The sequence below is a fragment of the Odontesthes bonariensis genome, chromosome 2 (assembly GCF_027942865.1).
Source record: "Odontesthes bonariensis isolate fOdoBon6 chromosome 2, fOdoBon6.hap1, whole genome shotgun sequence".
Lineage (NCBI taxonomy): Eukaryota > Metazoa > Chordata > Actinopteri > Atheriniformes > Atherinopsidae > Odontesthes > Odontesthes bonariensis.
Genome location: NC_134507.1, coordinates 31,864,021 through 31,882,851, shown reverse-complemented (window position 1 = coordinate 31,882,851; position 18,831 = coordinate 31,864,021). Strand labels below are relative to the sequence as shown.

The following is an 18,831-nucleotide window of genomic DNA, read 5'->3' as shown; positions in this document are numbered from 1 at the left end:
GAACTGGTTCCTGAAGTCGAAACAGGGCCCTGAAAGGCCCCGGTTCCTGGAAAAGGTTCCCACAGCCCAATCGTAATCGTCTCCTTCTGTGTGCTGCAGCTAAGAAGTCACCAACACAAGTTCATCTGTCTCACGGTAACTTGAGTTTTTCTGTTTTTTCGTTCCAGCTCTAACTGCCTACACGTATCTGACCATCTTCGACCTTTTCAGGTGAGTGTTTGCCAGTCTTTATTAAATTCAATTCAATTCAGTTTTATTCATGTAGCGCCAAATACAACAAATGTCTTCTCAAGGCACTTAAATAATAAAGTCCAATTCAAGCCAATTGGAATTCAATTCATTGTAATCATAATTATTTATAAAATAATCCAATTCATTCATATAGAGCCAATTCAAAAACAATTTCCTAGCTAAGGAAACCAACAGATTGCACCGAAACTTGTCTTCAGTCCAATCTCTCGTCCTGAGCGTGCCTGAGGCGACTGTGGAGAGAAACAACTCCCTTTTTACAGGAAGAAACCTCTGGCAGAACCAGAACCAGGAAGGGTGGCCATCCGCCTCCACCAGCTGGGGTTTGAGAGGACAGAAAAGAGGGGAAAAAACCCACTGTAACACCATTCAAAGGATACCTGTTGGAACAGGGAAACACCAGTCAATGACCACAATAATGTCACATGTACATAATGTCATTTGAGAAATTAAACGGGGGGAAAAACAGAGTAAAGTGAGGAAATGTGTGACTGATGAGCTCCCCCAGCAGGCTGGGCCTATAGCAGCTTAAAGGGATACGCCACCCCCAGGCCAAATTAAGTGTATCCCTGCATTCCCGAGACATAAATAAGTGTGTGGGAGCGTTTTCCTGGCGACCCAGGCATTGTCCGAATCTCACAGCACTGACCACAACTTGGTTGCGCGTAATACCTCCATGCTAGCGTCGCCAATCGAAATATTTCGCCCAACGTGAATTAATTGATACGTCTTTGGGAATCCCCACCCCCGACTTCCTCAAACAAACCAGTGTGAAACAGCCGGGGGGGTGGTTCCCAATGACGTAGCGGGGAGTGTGCTTCGGCTGTGTTTTCCGCTCTGAAAACTAGTTCCCAAACCGACATGAGCAAACCAAGCCTTCCGTGTTGATTTACACAGTCATTTGCACTCGATGTGAAAGTACACCACTCACACAGTAATCAGAAGGTAAATCAAGGAAATTAATTCACGTTGGGCGAAATATTTCGATTGGCGACGCTAGCATGGAGGTATTACGCGAAACCAAGCAGTGGTCAGTGCTGTGAGATTCGGACAATGCCTGGGTCGCCAGGAAAACGCTCCCACACACTTATTTATGTCTCGGGAATGCAGGGATACACTTAATTTGACCTGGGGGTGGCGTGTCCCTTTAACTATGGGATGTTTCAGGATCACCTGAGCCATCCCTAACTATAAGCTTTATAAAAAAGGAAAGTTTTAAGCCTGGTCTTAAAAGTGGAAAGGGTGTCTGCTTCCCGGACATTTACTGGCAGCTTATTCCACAGAGAGGGGCCTGATAACTGAAGGCTCTGCCTCCCAAACTGGCAGCTTATTCCTCAAGAGAGGGGCCTGATAACTGAAGGCTCTGCCTCCCAAACTGGCAGCTTATTCCACAGAGAGGGGCCTGATAACTGAAGGCTCTGCCTCCCAAACTGGCAGCTTATTCCACAGAGAGGGGCCTGATAACTGAAGGCTCTGCCTCCCAAACTGGCAGCTGGTTCCACAGAGAGGGGCCTGATAACTGAAGGCTCTGCCTCCCAAACTGGCAGCTGGTTCCACAGAGAGGGGCCTGATAACGGAAGGTTCTGCCTCCCATTCTGCTTTTAGAAACTCTGGGAACCATAAGTAAACCTGCAGTTTGGGAGCGAAGTGCTCTGTTAGGAAAATATCTTATAATGAGATCTTTACGATATTTAGAGATTTATGAGCTGATTGAACAGATGTTTCTACAGCATAATATCTGCATTAAAGCTGAAACGGTTCGTCAGTCATATGCTCATGAAACGGTTATTATCAGAATTTATTTCACTCATTTAGTGACCTTTAAACTGGCTCTGTAAAGCTGTGAGATAACTCTAAGCTTCCTCACGTTTGTGGTTTTCCTGAAAGTGAAAAGTGGATTTTGAGAAGTTGAAGAGGTGAACTTTAGCCGACCTTGTTGTTTTTCTGTTATCTGCCACCTGTCCCTCACTGACTCTTCTTATTTTCTTGTCTTTTGTCCGTCTCCTTCCATCCTTCCATCAATCACTTTTTGTTCTGTTTCCCTGCCACCACCCTTCCTTCCTCCCCAGCCTGATCACCTGTCTCATCAGCTCCTGGGTGACCATGAAGAAGCCCAGTCAGGTCTACACGTTTGGGTGAGTTGTTCTGAATCTTTACAACAAAAGCTTCTCAGTTCAGATATATTCTGAATGACTAAAAATTGAAAACATACTGTGTGTGATGGGGGGGAAATCCTCAACAAGTCTGAGGGGGGTTTTACAGCCATTATTCAGGTCTTTGAATGCACCATCAGTGGTTCTGTCATTACTAAAATGAAGGCATTAACTTTGGTTAAAAGCAGCTTTAAAACATGAACAAAGATGGAAGAAGCTGCAGCGTTTGTTTGTTCCACCATCGTTTTAGTCTGTATGTCCACTCCCTGAGCTGTCAATTATCCATTTATCCATCCATCCGTTCATCCATCCATCTGTTCATCCATCCATCCATCTATCTATCCATCCATCCATCAAATCTATCTATCCATCCATCTGTTCATCCATCCATCCGTTTATCCATCCATCCGTTTATCCATCCATCCGTTCGTCCATCCATCCATCCGTCCATCCATCCGTTTATCCATCCATTTGTCCATCCATCCATCCATCCATTTGTCCATCCACCAATCAATCTATCTGTTCGTCCATCCATCCATCCATCCATCCATCCATCCATCTGTCCATCCATCCATCTATCCGTTCGTCCGTCCATCCATCCATCCATCGTTCCGTCCATCCATCTATCCGTTCGTCCGTCCATCCATCTATCCGTTCATCCATCCATCCATCCGTTCGTCCATCCAGCCGTTCGTCCATCCATCTATCCGTTCGTACATCCATCCATCCGTTCATTCGTACATCCATCTATCCGTTCGTCCATCCATCCGTTCGTCCGTCCGTCCATCCATCCATCCATCCGTCAGGAATTAGCCGATTGGTACCTGTTTGCATTCAGTGTGAGAGGCTCACAGTTAATGCTGTCCCATAACCCCCCCGACACACAGTGACTGCACGGTTACGTTTGAATGGATCCCTGAACAGCTCATCAACACATAAACGCGTCCCGACCGCTTCGATTGACCTCTGATCAGGAGGTTTGGGAGGACGACCATCGAGGGAAAATCTGCTTTTCAGCTTCATTTGACTCTTATAACGCCAGAGTGTGTGTGTGTGTGTGCACGTTCCTCCGTCGGAATCTGTGCATGAACAGTGCACGTTCATTTGAGCGTACTGTTGGTGTGTGCACGTCTTAATGGACTTCCAGTAACTAATGGCTCAGCAACACATGTCACCAGAGTCTAAAACATTCCTTCAGGAATTTGTCTGCTCCACTTTTCCCGCTGTGGTTAAAATCAGGCAGATTAGGTTTAAAGAGAAGGTTTAGTGCCTGTAAGATAATATTTAAAGTTAAAGTCGTGGAAACGTTCCTGAACAGGTTTATCCAATCATTTAGAGTCGGTGGGTCTGTTTATTCGATGAATTAACCTCCATCGTGGGCGAGCCGTTTAAAGGTCCAAACGCAGTGTCCTGACCGGCCACTCGGGATCAAACCTGAGCTATCCGCTCTGTAGCCGGCCGCCACCCGGCCGCCCGTCAGCTGACCAACAAACAGGACACCGGAGGTCGAGCTTCAGTGAACATGTGTTGGACGGTTTCAGGTGCTCCAAAGTCAGTAAACACAGTTCTGTAATAAACATGCTGTGACAGAAGTAAAGGAGCAGCTCAGCGTCCCTAAAGGCCTCGGTATGCTTCTCCATCGCTATCCGCCAATTCGACTCCGTGGTCACGCAGAGGCTTTAAACCTTTCGAAGTTCTCCGTTGGGATGTTGGATACCCAAAGCAGTTCACCTCCCGATCAGTAGGCGTCGCTACGTTAGACGACCCAATATGGCGACGTCTATGGTGAAAGTGGTTGATTGATTGTTCACCTTCCGGCTCCGTTCCACTCCTCACAGTGAACGATGGCGACCGAGAGAGAAAGACTGTTGTTGGAGTTGGAGCTTGTTGAAATTGAAATGCAAATAATTTTGACCGGCACACAGTAAACTCTTTCAAAAATGGTGGTGTTGTTGTTCTGAGAGGAAGGAGCTAAACCGGAAAAGGGATTCAGGAAATTATGTTGTTAGCCGACCAATCACAACCCTCGCGGTCTCCGCGAGTCTCCGTCTCCTCGACGGATAGATAGATAGATAGGAATGTTGGCCGACGCACGCAAGCCACGGAGAGCATCTCTGGGAGGATCTCCGTCTACGACCATAAATCAAGCTTTATCCTGGGAATCTGCTGATCAACCCAGGGGTGTCAGACTCATTTTCACCGAGGGCCACATCAGCATAATCGTTGCCCTCAAAGGGCCAGATGTAACTTATAAATGTAACTACTCCTTAATGTTAAATAACTCTGAATTTATTACTTATTCAAGTTACAAATATTACATTGCAGTCCAGCATGCATTGTGGGAAATGTAGTTTTTGGTCACTGTACGTATTTAACTTGTTTATTTTTAGACAATCAGACCTTTTAAGCTTTCACGGGCCACATAAAATGACGTGGCGGGCCACATTTGGCCCGCGAGCCTTGAGTTTGACACATTTGGCCTACACGGTGCTTCCAGAGTATAGCCAGTGTCCTTTGCCTATGATTGACACCTCATCTGAGACGACTGGAGCCTCTGTGTCGTTTCCACAGTAGTTGTCTGGAGTCTGAGCCGTGATGGAGATCATGTCCCTCCTCTGCTGTCTATACACTGAGCCTGCTGTTAATGAGCCTGCTCGGGGTGGAGGCCCGTTAGGAGGCGACTGACGGGACGGATCCGGAGCGTAGGAGCTTTTTTCTCTCACGCCGAAGAAATGAACATTCAAGACGAGCTGGAGGTTTTCTGTGACTTTTTACCTTCTTTTAGGAAACCCAACGACGACTTTTCAACCCTGGTGGCCAGGTGGGGTCACGCGATGGTCATTTAAAGTCATTAAAGTCATGATTAAAGTCATCCCAGAACACATTCAGGGTCAGACTGCTGAATAAATGTAGATAAATGGGTCTGAGACCACCTCTGTGTGGTCAGACTGAAGCCTCCTGACGACCCATTCTTGTCCAAAAGTGCTGATTTCAACCTGCTAAAAGCCTTTCAGGGTGTCCATAAAGTGTTCAGGGTGTCCATAAACTGTTCAGGGTGTCCATAAAGCCTTTCAGGGTGTCCATAAAGCCTTTCAGGGTGTCCATAAAGCCGTTCAGGGTGTCCATAAAGCCGTTCAGGGTGTCCATAAAGCCGTTCAGGGTGTCCATAAAGTGTTCAGGGTGTCCATAAAGCCTTTCAGGGTGTCCATAAAGTGTTCAGGGTGTCCATAAAGCCTTTCAGGGTGTCCATAAAGCTTTTCAGGGTGTCCATAAAGTGTTCAGGGTGTCCATAAAGCCTTTCAGGGTGTCCATAAAGCCGTTCAGGGTGTCCATAAAGCCTTTCAGGGTGTCCATAAAGTGTTCAGGGTGTCCATAAAGCCGTTCAGGGTGTCCATAAAGTGTTCAGGGTGTCCCTAAAGCCTTTCAGGGTGTCCATAAAGTGTTCAGGGTGTCCATAAAACCTTTCAGGCTGTCCCTAAAGTGTTCAGGGTGTCCCTAAAGCCTTTCAGGGTGTCCATAAAGTGTTCAGGGTAAGTTTTCTTCATTTCTGGTTCCAAAGGAAGATGAGAAAGCTGTTGAAAGATATTAACAGCGCGGCTGTCAGCGGCTTGTCATCGGAGCAGCGCTGTGCCGTCACAGCACTGTCAAACAGAATATAAAGAGGCAGCTCTAATTTTGTTTTCCTCACAACTTCATCAGCGTCGGGTCCAGTCAGCGTGACGTTGATTAATTGGTGCAAACAAAACGTCTGAAGTGTCACTTAGATTTATTCCAGGGAAGTGATGTCAGTGGAGGCCGTCTTTGTTTCAGGGGGAGTGGAAGCTGCTGCTCTGCGGATCACTTTCGGTTTGATCTGGACCAAAATTACTTTTAATCGTTTAACCAAAAACTGGTCTCAGTGATGTCGAACTGTTTGAGGTGGGAAAACATCTTTAGGAGGGTTCTGACTTTGGAATCAGTCAAATGAGCTTCTTCAATCGGCTGTAACGGATCAGATTCCTAGGGTGGAGCTGTGTCTTAGGCCTTGGTTTCAGTTGAACTCTGATGGAGGTCCAGAGGGTTTGCTGGGCATGTTATTCACTCAATGCTGTTTTTGTTCTGTGGAAAGATGCCTCGTTGATTCTGAAAAATGAGCTCAGCATCAACAAGCCTGTCGCTGCTTGTAGTGTAAGTTTTTCAGACGGTGCTTTGTGGACAGGACTGTGATTTTAGCTCAAAGAACAAAGAATAAATGGTAGTTACTAGGGCCAGGCAACGATTCAAATGTTTAATCTAACTAATCGCATGATTTCCCTGATTAATCACGATTAATCGCATTTGTACGCAGAATCCAAAAATGAATCCAAAAGTAGTGTATAGCCTTTAGCATTTAGTTTTATTTTAAATGTGCTGCCATATGAATGAAAGTGCCATAACATTTGTTGTGCAAACACACTTTTACCATCAGCATCTTTCTGTAGTTTTTATGTAGAAGCCTCGCTCCACTGTCTGTTTCCTTGAATGACTTGCTGCTATCAGTTGTGTGTTTTGCCTTTAAGTGATATTTTAGACTGGAACTACTACGCTGAGAAGACAATTCAACTTGGCAGTGTTTACAGATGACTTTGGTTCTGTCGACTCCGCCGTCTGGAAGAACTTTAAAATAAAAATGGCCGAGTAAAAGTTCCGTACCCTTCTCCGTGTTTGGTGGAGCCGCACTTTCTTTTCTGGTTCCACAGCAGACAGCTACAGACTTTTACAAAATAAAAGCCTGTGAGCAACAGACTTTTACAATAATAAAAGCCTGTGAGCAACAGACTTTTACAATAATGAAAGCCTGTGAGCAACAGACTTTTACAGAATAAAAGCCTGTGAGCAACAGACTTTTACAGAATAAAAGCCTGTGAGCGACAGACTATTTTACAAAATAAAATAGTCCCCCCCCCAAAAAAATTTTTTTTTAAATAAAACCTGCGTTATTGCGCGATACAATATTTTTTTTCGGCGTTGAATAATTAACGAGTTAACGCGATAATAATGAGCCCAGCCCTTGTAGTTATATGTGTACATGTGGCCTGGGCCTAAGACTCCTGCTGCAAAGACCGAGGGGATGGAGAGAGCCGTGGCTCAGAAACATGAAACTCTTCTCAATCTGTGGTCACGTGACGGTCTTTGTTCGTACGGCTATTGTTTGTAATAATCCTTAATGTGCTTAATTCAGGTTGATCAGTAGCTCTTTGTTATGATGCAGGCTGTCAGATCGCTGACAGTTAAACAGTCAAAGCTCTCAGTGGATGAGACCAAGCAGCTCAGCCTGACAGATTGTATCGAGGATCCATGCTCAACTCATTGATGTTTTAAGATGTTTAACGGTACATAACCGTACAGACCTTCTCCCACTCTGTGACGTTTCCTTCTCCCACTCTGTAACGTTTCCTTCTCCCACTCTGTAACGTTTCCTTCTCCCACTCTGTTCCTTCTCCCACTCTGTGACGTTTCCTTCTCCCACTCTGTAACGTTTCCTTCTCCCACTCTGTTCCTTCTCCCACTCTGTAACGTTTCCTTCTCCCACTCTGTAACGTTTCCTTCTCCCACTCTGTTCCTTCTCCCACTCTGTAACGTTTCCTTCTCCCACTCTGTAACGTTTCCTTCTCCCACTCTGTGACGTTTCCTTCTCCCACTCTGTGACGTTTCCTTCTCCCACTCTGTAACGTTTCCTTCTCCCACTCTGTGACGTTTCCTTCTCCCACTCTGTAACGTTTCCTTCTCCCACTCTGTAACGTTTCAGGACTGCAGGCAGGCCAGATTACCTTGAATGCTTTAATGATATTCTTCTTTGCAGAGGGAGAAATATGCAGATCCCTTCCAATCTTTCTCTGAGGAACATTGTTTTAAACACATTTGTGGACAAACTGGAGATCCTCTGAACACCTTTGATCCTCAAAGATTCAGCCTGTCTTGGAGGCTGCTTTCGGACTGAATCGTGGTTATTTTATGTTTGTTTTTTACCTGATTACTCGCTCCAAACTTCCCCATCACAGCTTGTATTTAATATCATATGAGTTTCCAACCTTTTGCTTTAGTTTCATACATAGTTATTAAATTGTTCTCATCCTAGCTTGTATGCTAACATATGAAACGAAGCTAAGAAGACAAAACGAGAGATATGTCGTGTTTATATGCGGTTGGAGCTGACATTTCCACCATCCTGTACATTTAGAGTCTCACATTAAACCCATCAGGTTAAAAGCTTCTAACTTGTGCTCGCTCTGATCCTGGATCAGCTGGACTAAGGATGCCGTGGGTTGCAGATATATTCTCATTCTAAGAGGAAACCAAACCAGTTCAACGTCACACGGAGTCTGATTAATTTTTATATGAACGCAGCAGCTTCCTGATCTTGATCTGTATCGACACAGGTTTTACTTAATCTCCTGTAACTGTTTTCAACCTCTAAACATGCACAATGGCACCGTCTTAAGTCTGCTTCACTTAGCGCACTCACAAGCTCTTAAAGTTCGTGTTACAATATCACGCAAGCTATTAGATTACGGTCCGTGTTTAATTCAGCTCCATTAGTGCAGCGGGCCCCTCGCTGTGCCACAGCAGTTCGTCATGTGGAAAAGGTCACAGGTCAGCAACTGTTACAGCTGAATGGATGCTGCCTGTTCTGCTGGTTTGTTGCAGCTTTTGACCCGTTTTTCTTGTTGTTGCTACTTATTGTTTTTCTCTACTTTGATGTCGTTACTGTGGACATTTTCCTTTGATTTACGGGCATAATTTAGGACTTAATCAATAAAAAATTATGACACCCATAACAGTTATGGGATGTATTTGATTATCAGTTTTGTCCGGCTGCATCTTCTCTTTTGAACATTTTGACATCAGATTAATCGTCAGAGCGTCTTTTATTTAGGTTCTGGTGGGACTTTGGATGGATGGAGCGAACTGTAGTGGCTGCATGTTGCTGAGGGGCAGCAGCACTGAGCTTCGTCACTGTTGAGTCTGACTGATGGCAGAGGTGGGAGCTGTTATCTACTCTGTGTGTTGGGCTGTATCTCAGACAGGAAGTACATTTTTATAAGTTTTGTTTGGTACTTAATTTCTAGTCTTTATAGTTTGATGGAAAAGCAGCATTTCGAGACTTTTTCTATTCTGGTCTAACAGGAAGTTGGTAAAATGGTTCCGTCCATCCATCCATCTGTCCGTCCGTCCATCCGTCCGTCCATCCATCCATCCTTCCATCCATCTATCCATCCATCCGTCCATCCTTCCATCCATCTATCTATCTATCCATCCATCCATCCATCCATCTATCCATCTATCCATCCATCCGTCCATCCATCTATCCATCTATCTATCCATCCATCCATCCATCCGTCCATCCTTCCATCCATCTATCCATCTATCTATCCATCCATCCGTCCGTCCATCCTTCCATCCATCTATCCATCCATCCGTCCTTCCATCTATCCATCCATCCGTCCGTCCTTCCATCCATCCGTCTCCCCAGCCCCCCTCTCTCCAGCTCCTCCTGGGGGACCCAGAGGTGTTCCCAGGCCAGATGGGATGTATAATCCCTCCAGTGAGTTCTGGTTCTGACCCGGGGTCTCCTCCCAGGAGGCATCCTAACCAGATGAACCGCCTCAGCTGACTCCTTTCTATGTGGAGGAGCAGCGGCTCTACTCCGAGCTCCCTCCGGATGCCGGAGCTCCTCCCCTTATGTCTAAGGCTGAGCCCTGGGTCAGTCCGAAGAGGAAACAGGAAGACACCATTCGTGGGGAGTAAATCTGAGGTTGGGTGCAATGTGTGCTGAGCCTGGGCGTGCCGACTCCTGGTGTTACAAACTGCGTCTTGGGGAGACTTAGCAGTGAAGCTAAAATCAGTGGTGATTTGGTTCCAGTGGCACCTGCTAGTTGGTGGAATTTATCAGGCTACAGGTGAACATCTGAGGTTGATGGGTTTAAGCTCTTTGACAGGGGCCAGATTGGGATGGCATCACAGTTTGTCGTGTATAGTGATGCTCGGCTTCTGACCCATGTTCAGGGGGCCCACAATGTCCATGTGGACCGAGGAGGTCTGGTCTGATTGCTCATGATTGACTCTGTTTCAATGTGTAGCTTCTACAGCAGAAGAGGGTGTTAATGGTTCCCTCTGGTTCCTTTGGTCCCTCTGGTTCCTTTGGTCCTTCTGGTGCCTCTGGTGCCTCTGGTCCCTCTGGTTCCTTTGGTTCATTTTGTTCCTTTGGTTCCTCTGGTTCCTTTGGTTTCTTTGGTCCCTCTGGTTCCTCTGGTTCTTTTGGTTCTACTGGTTCTTCTGGTTCCTCTGGTTCCTCTGGTTCCTTTGACCCTGGTGTTTCATGAGTGATCCTCATGACCTAATCCTGAATCTCGTCCCTCTTCCAGTTGCTTTTTGAGTTTTTAGAGGATCGTTGTGGACATCAGTGGATGTCGGATGTGTCTCGCTGTGGCTGAATAGGTTTTTCTGCTCTTTTCTCCTTCTCTTCAGGTTTGAAAGACTGGAGGTTCTGGCAGTTTTTGCTTCAACTGTTCTCATCCAGCTGGGAGCTTTGTTCATCCTGAAGGAAAGGTGTGTACGTCTCCCACACATAACGCTGCAAACGCATCATATCTGCAGTAAAACCATTTAAAAAAAAGGCATTTATTGTATAAGTGAGTGTCTATAACTGTCATTATTTAAGACCCCTTCTCTCTTTGTCTTTCCTCACTGTATCTCTCAGTTAAAATTTCAATTATTTTCTAATCCTAACACGTCAACAGAAAGCCTTTCTTTGTCTTAGTTTTATTCCTTCGTTATTAATGTCATTACCTCCACCTGGGGTCTCAGCTCCACTGTGCTGCAAATAATTTAATGAAACAGTTCAGCCTCTCTTAGATGGTGCAAAGCCATGGAAATAAATATTTATTTTGCCGATCTGTTCCCATGTGGGCGTTCTGTTTCCACCTGTTTTCTAATAGAAGTAGTAACGCAGGGCCGTGATGTGATGGTTTACACACTGGATTAAATAGAAGAGGTCTTCAAAAGCTGCTTAAACCTCTAAATTACCGCAGAAAGTGGCTTCGTAGTAGTTTGGAATGTAGGAGGTGAACACATGAAACACACTTTAGAAGCTAATACAAACTTAGTGGCCATGTGACTACTGTGAGTGTGTGTGTGAGTGGCCGAATTAAAAGTGTGTGAGAAAGCCACAGTGGCATTTGTAACACACTCACACCTCTGGGCGTCAGGTTTGGGGTTGTCTTGAGGTCAGTTCTCGGGCGAGGGAGGGGGGGAAATTGGAGAATAACAACACACACAGGTCGCAGAGTCCACACACTTTACAAATCCCAGAACAGTTTAGGCCCAGAATACATCTGTGACATGTTCAGAGACTACAAACCCAGCAGAGCTCTTAGATCCAAGGACTCAGGTCAGCTGGTCCAGTCCAGAGTCCAGACTAAACATGGAGAAGCAGCATTTAGCTGTTATGCTGCAAACAAGTGGAACAAACTGCCAGTGGAGATTAAACTTTCACCAAATGGAGACATTTTTAAATCCAGGTTAAAAACATTTCTTTTCTCATGTGTCTATGCATGAAATAAAAGCCTGTCGCTCACAGGCTTTTATTATTGTAAAAGTCTGTTGCTCACAGGCTTTTATTTTGTAAAAGTCTGTTGCTCACAGGCTTTTATTTTGTAAAAGTCTGTCGCTCACAGGCTTTTATTTTGTAAAAGTCTGTCGCTCACAGGCTTTTATTATTGTAAAAGTCTGTTGCTCACAGGCTTTTATTTTGTAAAAGTCTGTCGCTCACAGGCTTTTATTATTGTAAATGTCTGTCGCTCACAGGCTTTTATTATTGTAAAAGTCTGTTGCTCACAGGCTTTTATTTTGTAAAAGTCTGTTGCTCACAGGCTTTTATTTTGTAAAAGTCTGTCGCTCACAGGCTTTTATTATTGTAAAAGTCTGTCGCTCACAGGCTTTTATTATTGTAAAAGTCTGTTGCTCACAGGCTTTTATTTTGTAAAAGTCTGTCGCTCACAGGCTTTTATTATTGTAAAAGTCTGTCGCTCACAGGCTTTTATTATTGTAAAAGTCTGTTGCTCACAGGCTTTTATTATTGTAAAAGTCTGTTGCTCACAGGCTTTTATTTAGTAAAAGTCTGTCGCTCACAGGCTTTTATTTTGTAAAAGTCTGTTGCTGTCTGCTGTGGAACCGGAAAAGAAAGTAAGCGGCAGATCCACCAAACATGGAGAAGGGTACGGAACTTTTACTCGGCCATTTTTATTTTAAAGTTCTTCCAGACGGCGGAGTCGACAGAACCAAAGTCATCTGTAAACACTGCCAAGTTGAATTGTCTTCTCACTGTAGTAGTTCCAGTCTAAAATATCACTTAAAGGCAAAACACACAACTGATAGCAGCAAGTCATTCAAGGAAACAGACAGTGGAGCGAGGCTTCTACATAAAAACTACAGAAAGATGCTGATGTTAAAAGTGTGTTTGCACAACAAATGTTATGGCACTTTCATTCATATGGCAGCACATTTAAAATAAAGCTAAATGCTAAAAGCTATACACTACTTTTGGATTCATTTTTGGATTCTGCGTACAAATGCGATTAATCGTGATTAATCAGGGGAATCATGTGATTAATTAGATTAAACATTTTAATCGTTGCCCATTCCTAATTTTTAATGCTTCTTCCACTCCCTGCTGCAATGCTTTTATTTTAAGTAAAGCACTTTGAACCGTTTTGTTCATGAAATATGCTCCAAATAAATCTGACTTTGACTTCCTGATAAGACTTTGATGTGCAGATGAGACGTACGTGCACGTGTGTGTTCAGTGCTCGCTTTGATACGCCTCATCAGCTTGGAGCTGTTTCAGCTTTAAAGTATTCTTCCACCACAGAGCCGAATAATACGGTCGTTTGTGGTTTGAACCTCCTCCTGTGTGTGTGGATGGTCCATGGATGTATTATATTAAAGGACAAGACCGTTTTTTTGACATTGGGCCCTTGATTTCATTATAACATGATGTTCTACTCACCCCTGCTTGTTGTTGGTAATTTGGAGCTGTTCCGAAGATATTCGAGAGGCGTCTGGCTGCTCTCTTGAGTTATTCGGCCATGAAACGATTTCCTATGGGCAACGTTATACAGGCACAAACTATGCTGTTTATAATTTATTAATTACTGTACACTAGCACTGATAACGTGGAGGTGCGTCGCTTACTTAAAAAAATCCGGGTTACTGTAATTTTGAATTTTTGTCGTAAAGTGGGTGTTACTGACGTCATCGTCGTCCTACTACCACAGACAGCCCACAGACCTGCTGCCTATTTATTCATTCGGCTAAAATTCAAAATTACAGTAACCCGGATATTTTTAAGTAAGCGACGCACCTCCACGTTATCAGTGCTAGTGTACAGTAATTAATAAATTATAAACAGCATAGTTTGTGCCTGTATAACGTTGCCCATAGGAAACCGTTTCATGGCCGAATATCTCAAGAGAGCAGCCAGACGCCTCTCGAATATCTTCGGAACAGCTCCAAATGACCAACAACAAGCAGGGGTGAGTAGAACATCATGTTATAATGTGAAATCAAGGGCCCAATGTCAAAAAAACGGTCTTGTCCTTTAACTGGATAACGGACCGCAAAATGGCCGCCGTTGATTTCAATGGAGTTGCTTGCCTGGCGCATACGCCGAAAAAGTTTATGACTTCCGTGTTTACTTCCGCGCTATGCGGCCCATAGCATGCGCAGTAGAGTCACCCCCCACATCACAGTGCACGTACACAGCTGTGACGTCACGCTGGGAAAAGAGACTTTTCTGGGGGTTTTCTGGCCGTTAGAAAACTTTTTGACGGATAAAAAGTCCATGGCTGTGTTTGAAACCGCATACTTCTCCTACTACTCATTCTAACTTTTGGAGTTAGTATGCGAGTTTGAGTAAGCGAGAAGTTCCCGGATGCATACTAGATTCTCCAAAATGTTGGGTATGCATCATGAGGTTACTACTCATACTCAAACTACCCAAGATGCAACGTAACGTGACGTCGCCGATCGTCATTTCCTGTCAAAACGGCAGTTTCAAGCTAGCCACAACGAGGGTAGGTTCACTTCCTGTTTTCAAAACAAAAGCACCAATTGTATCATAATGGCTTTCCCTATGATAAAAGGCAACAGGTCTTTTATTTTGTGAAAATAACCGGAAGTGCGTTGCTCACTACAGCTAGCTTTAGTACCGTCAAATTCGTGGGAACAAAATTGTAAATAGCCGGTATTTTGTCCGATTTTCAACACGTTGGGGATCTAAACGACTACTTTCTCGCCTGAAAATGTTTCAAATGTTGCTAAAGTTTACAGAGTTTAGAGCTTAAGGTAAATCAGCTTCAGGCCGGCTGATTTCGGCTCGGGCAAGAGCGAAATGCATTGTGGGTAAACGCTCTGCATACTGTCTGATCGATAAGTATGTAGTATGCGGTTTCACAGCCTATCTAACATGTAATTTGTGCGCTGCTTCTGAGCTCCGACAGCTTTCCCTGTTCGAGCGATCAAGCGAATGTGTGAGGCAACACGTGCACGCACACATGTACACATGTACACGCTCAGCAGTGCAGACGATTTTGGATTTTTTTCCATGTGTCTTTGTGCTTGTAAAGTGTTTCCTGTTTTCTTTCACTGTTCGTTCGCTCCTTGTCTCCTCTCATTCATTTCATTCATCTCAATCACTCTCTCTGACTCACACAGCGCACACACATGTGCATGTGCAACCCACAGGATCATTTTAGTCCCACCTGGCTGCTGTTGTTTACTGTGTTTGTTTCTGTTTTGTTAGCGTGGAACGCTTCATGGAGCAGCCTGAGGTCCATACGTGAGTATCATCCCTCCACACACACACACACACACACACACACACACATTCTCGCACTTAGTGCTGAGTAAGGGCCGAGCAAAACCAATCACAAAGTGAGGACCAGTATTTCTAGTTCACTTAGGCTATGTACACACGTAGCCGGGTATTTTTAAAACCGAATGTTTCCCCCCCTCCGTTTATAAAATAATTTGTATCCACATTACCTCGTTTTCGGAAAAAACACCTTCCACACATAACCGAACATCTGCGTTTTCACGTGTCTTGACAACCCAAATGCATTTGCTGTTTTGCGCAATCTGCCCTCGTCAGCTAAATAATAAAGTGTGCACGCAACTTTTTTGAGCACACTGACAGGTGATCGCATGACTGCCCCTCGATATGAGGACGTAATAATTCCCACAGCGACAGGAGTGGGGAGTACGACTTGGGCGTGTAAAATCAAGGCTGTAAACAACGCCTGCACAATAATAACCACCACAGTTCTCAAGACATCCATGCTTCTTCAGTAAACAAAGGTCACACTTTAGACTTTAAAGCAGATTTGTTGTTGTTTTGGCGCATATTGTGACGTTCGAAAACCAAAAATTCATGTGGATGACAGGTCCAAACGTAGAAAAATATATTCGTTTTAGCAGATATCCGGCTACGTGTGGATGGGGCCTTAGAAACAAACAAAGTGTCATTCCAGACACTCGGTGGCATAGTGATCCAATGCACTGCTTTAGATTTTGAGAAGCACAAAAGATTCAGAAAAAGATTTTAATCTGTGTTAAACTTTAGGGGTGAAAAATTGACACTTAGGACATTCTGAGATTCCTTCTGAGAAAATTAGAGGATAGCATCTATATAACCTAAGGAGGTCATCTAGAGGGAAACAAAGTGAGGACCGGCCAAAATCAAATCATCAAATCAAAGTCAGATTTATCTGTAGCACATTTCATGTACAAAACAATTCAAAGTGCTTTACATAAAATAAAAGCATTGCAGCAGGGAGTGGAAGAAGCATTAAAAATACATAAAAGAATATAAAGAGAAACAAATAAAATCATTTAAATGTATTTAAAAACGAGCAACGGTCCAGATAAGTTAAAAGATATTTCATGCATAGACACATGAGAAAAGAAATGTTTTTAACCTGGATTTAAAAATGTCTCCATTTGGTGAAAGTTTAATCTCCACTGGCAGTTTGTTCCACTTGTTTGCAGCATAACAGCTAAATGCTGCTTCTCCATGTTTAGTCTGGACTCTGGACTGGACCAGCTGACCTGAGTCCTTGGATCTAAGAGCTCTGCTGGGTTTATATTCTCTGAACATATCACAGATTGTAAACCATCAGCAGGCTTTTAAAATCTATTCTGTGACTGACTAGAAGCCAGAGTAAAGATTTTAAAGCTGCTGTGATGTGTTCAGATCTTTTAGTCCGGGTTAAAACTCTAGCAGCCAAAATGTCCTCACTATGTAAAAATGACCTCACTCTGTTGGTTACAAACTTGACTTGGTCCTCACTCCACAGTTAGTGTAAGAACACACACATACACACACACACACACACACACACACACACACACACACACACACACGCACACAGTGCCAGCTGTTGTCAGAACAGAACATCCCAAACAACTGGGTCAGGAACACCATCGAGCAGAAGTCCACATTCGGAGGATCAGACCGACTGACATTCATTGTTAATTTCACACTCTGACAGGATCTATATCTGTCTGCACCAGCAGTCATTCACACACATGCAGACAGTGTTGAGCGCCGGCCTCGGGCAGCTCCATCAGTTAGCCGGCACGTTATTCTTTCTGTTTCCCACCAACGTATGAAAGGACAAAACAAAAGAGGTTTTCAGGCTCCCCGTGTCTCCATTTCCATTCACCGTGGGCTGCGCTTACATCTGGTCGAGATGCTTAGAAATGGGACATAAAACAATGGATGTCCCGATCCGATACTTCTACAGGACTTTAAAAAAATGAAGAACGGCGCAGAAACAGATCCAGGATGTCCCTGATTCTTTATTTTATTCTCTTATTTCAGTGATAGTCACTATTTTTTTCACAAGAGCCACATTAAAGCACTAAAGTGCCCTTTAGCAAATATGCATTTTTACATATAAAAATCTCACTAAAACATAAACAACACAGCCAACACATTTTCAATTAAGACCACATTTACCTTAATACTATGATGATCAGAAGCTGGCATGCATGTCCTTGACTTTCTTCATATTATGCGTAGTTTTTTGTTGTAATCATAGTGAGACATTCAAGATGAGCATGGTTTTTGTGCTGGGTTTTGCCCTTTTTTAATTAAAAACCAATCCATTGTGCCTGCATCTCGCGGTACACCCGACGTTTGCCTGCTCGTCCCCTCTCTGGCATCTTCATGCTGATTTTTGTTTTGTTTTTGTGCTGGTTTTTGCCTTTTTTTAATTAAAAACCGATCCATTGTGCCTGCATCTCGCGCTGGCTAAAGGAGCGGGCTGCGTTGCCAGGTTTAACAGTTCTCCCATTAGGAAACACCATTAAGGCTTAATTAATACTTAATAAAAATACTTACTATAAAAACGGAAACTAAATAAAAATACTTAATACTGTGCAGTATTCGCTGTATGTTATTTGAAAAAATGTATTGTTATTGTTACCATGTTGTTATAAGCTACTATGCGAGTGCGAGCCACCAATTAAAGCTTGAGGAACCGCACAGTGAGTATCTCTGGCTTATTTTATCATTTAGAACTTATAAACAGAGCAGCTTGAACAAAAAAAGGAATCAAGTAATAAACAAATTCTTCACGTTGTAGTTTAGTGCAACAATGTCTAATATAAAAACGAGCAGCAACTCAACCTGAAATACCTGCAGGCATGTAAAGAAATAAGCAAATTAAAGTGCCACAGTGTTATAAAGTAAGGCCAGTAATGTGCTTTAACTGCACTCCTAATTCTTCCTCTCCTCCTGTGGCTTCACAGAAGGAAATGTAAATTTTTCTGGATGAAAACCAACATCTCTACCTTGTCAGGTTTGAGCCTGTTCCTGTTCTCATCAAGGATGTTAGCCATGTCTTCACCACCTCTTGAAATCCCAAGTTTGCATATCTCACAGTTTGCAATCGCAGCATTTTTGTCGTCCACTTTAAAATACCTCCACACTTCAGGGTCTGAAGTCATTAAACTCACGACTCGAGTCGAAGTTATTAAGCTTACGACTCGGGTCTGAAATCATTAAAATCATGACTCGAGTCGAAGTCATTAAACTCATGACTCGAGTCGAAGTCATTAAACTCATGACTCGAGTCGAAGTCATTAAACTCATGACTCGGGTCTGAAGTCATTAAACTCATGACTCGAGTCGAAGTCATTAAGCTCACGACTCGGGTCTGAAGTCATTGTACTCGAGTCGAAGTCATTAAGCTTACGACTCGGGTCTGAAATCATTAAACTCATGACTCGAGTTGAAGTCATTAAACTCATGACTCGGGTCTGAAGTCATTAAACTCACGACTCGAGTCGAAGTTATTAAGCTCCAACTCGGGTCTGTAGTCATTAAACTCAAGACTCGGGTCTGAAG

General features: G+C 43.8%; 1 protein-coding gene across 1 annotated transcript in view; it reads left to right on the top strand.

The window, feature by feature from the left end:
• Window positions 1-18,831, top strand: part of slc30a6 (solute carrier family 30 member 6) — a 109,074-nt gene that overhangs the window by 43,327 nt on the left and 46,916 nt on the right. Inside the window, exons 5-8 of the mRNA XM_075481407.1 lie at window positions 168-210; window positions 2,319-2,384; window positions 10,890-10,970; window positions 15,223-15,258. Of these exons, the coding sequence (XP_075337522.1) occupies window positions 168-210; window positions 2,319-2,384; window positions 10,890-10,970; window positions 15,223-15,258 (226 nt within the window). The remainder of the gene's footprint in view (window positions 1-167; window positions 211-2,318; window positions 2,385-10,889; window positions 10,971-15,222; window positions 15,259-18,831) is intronic.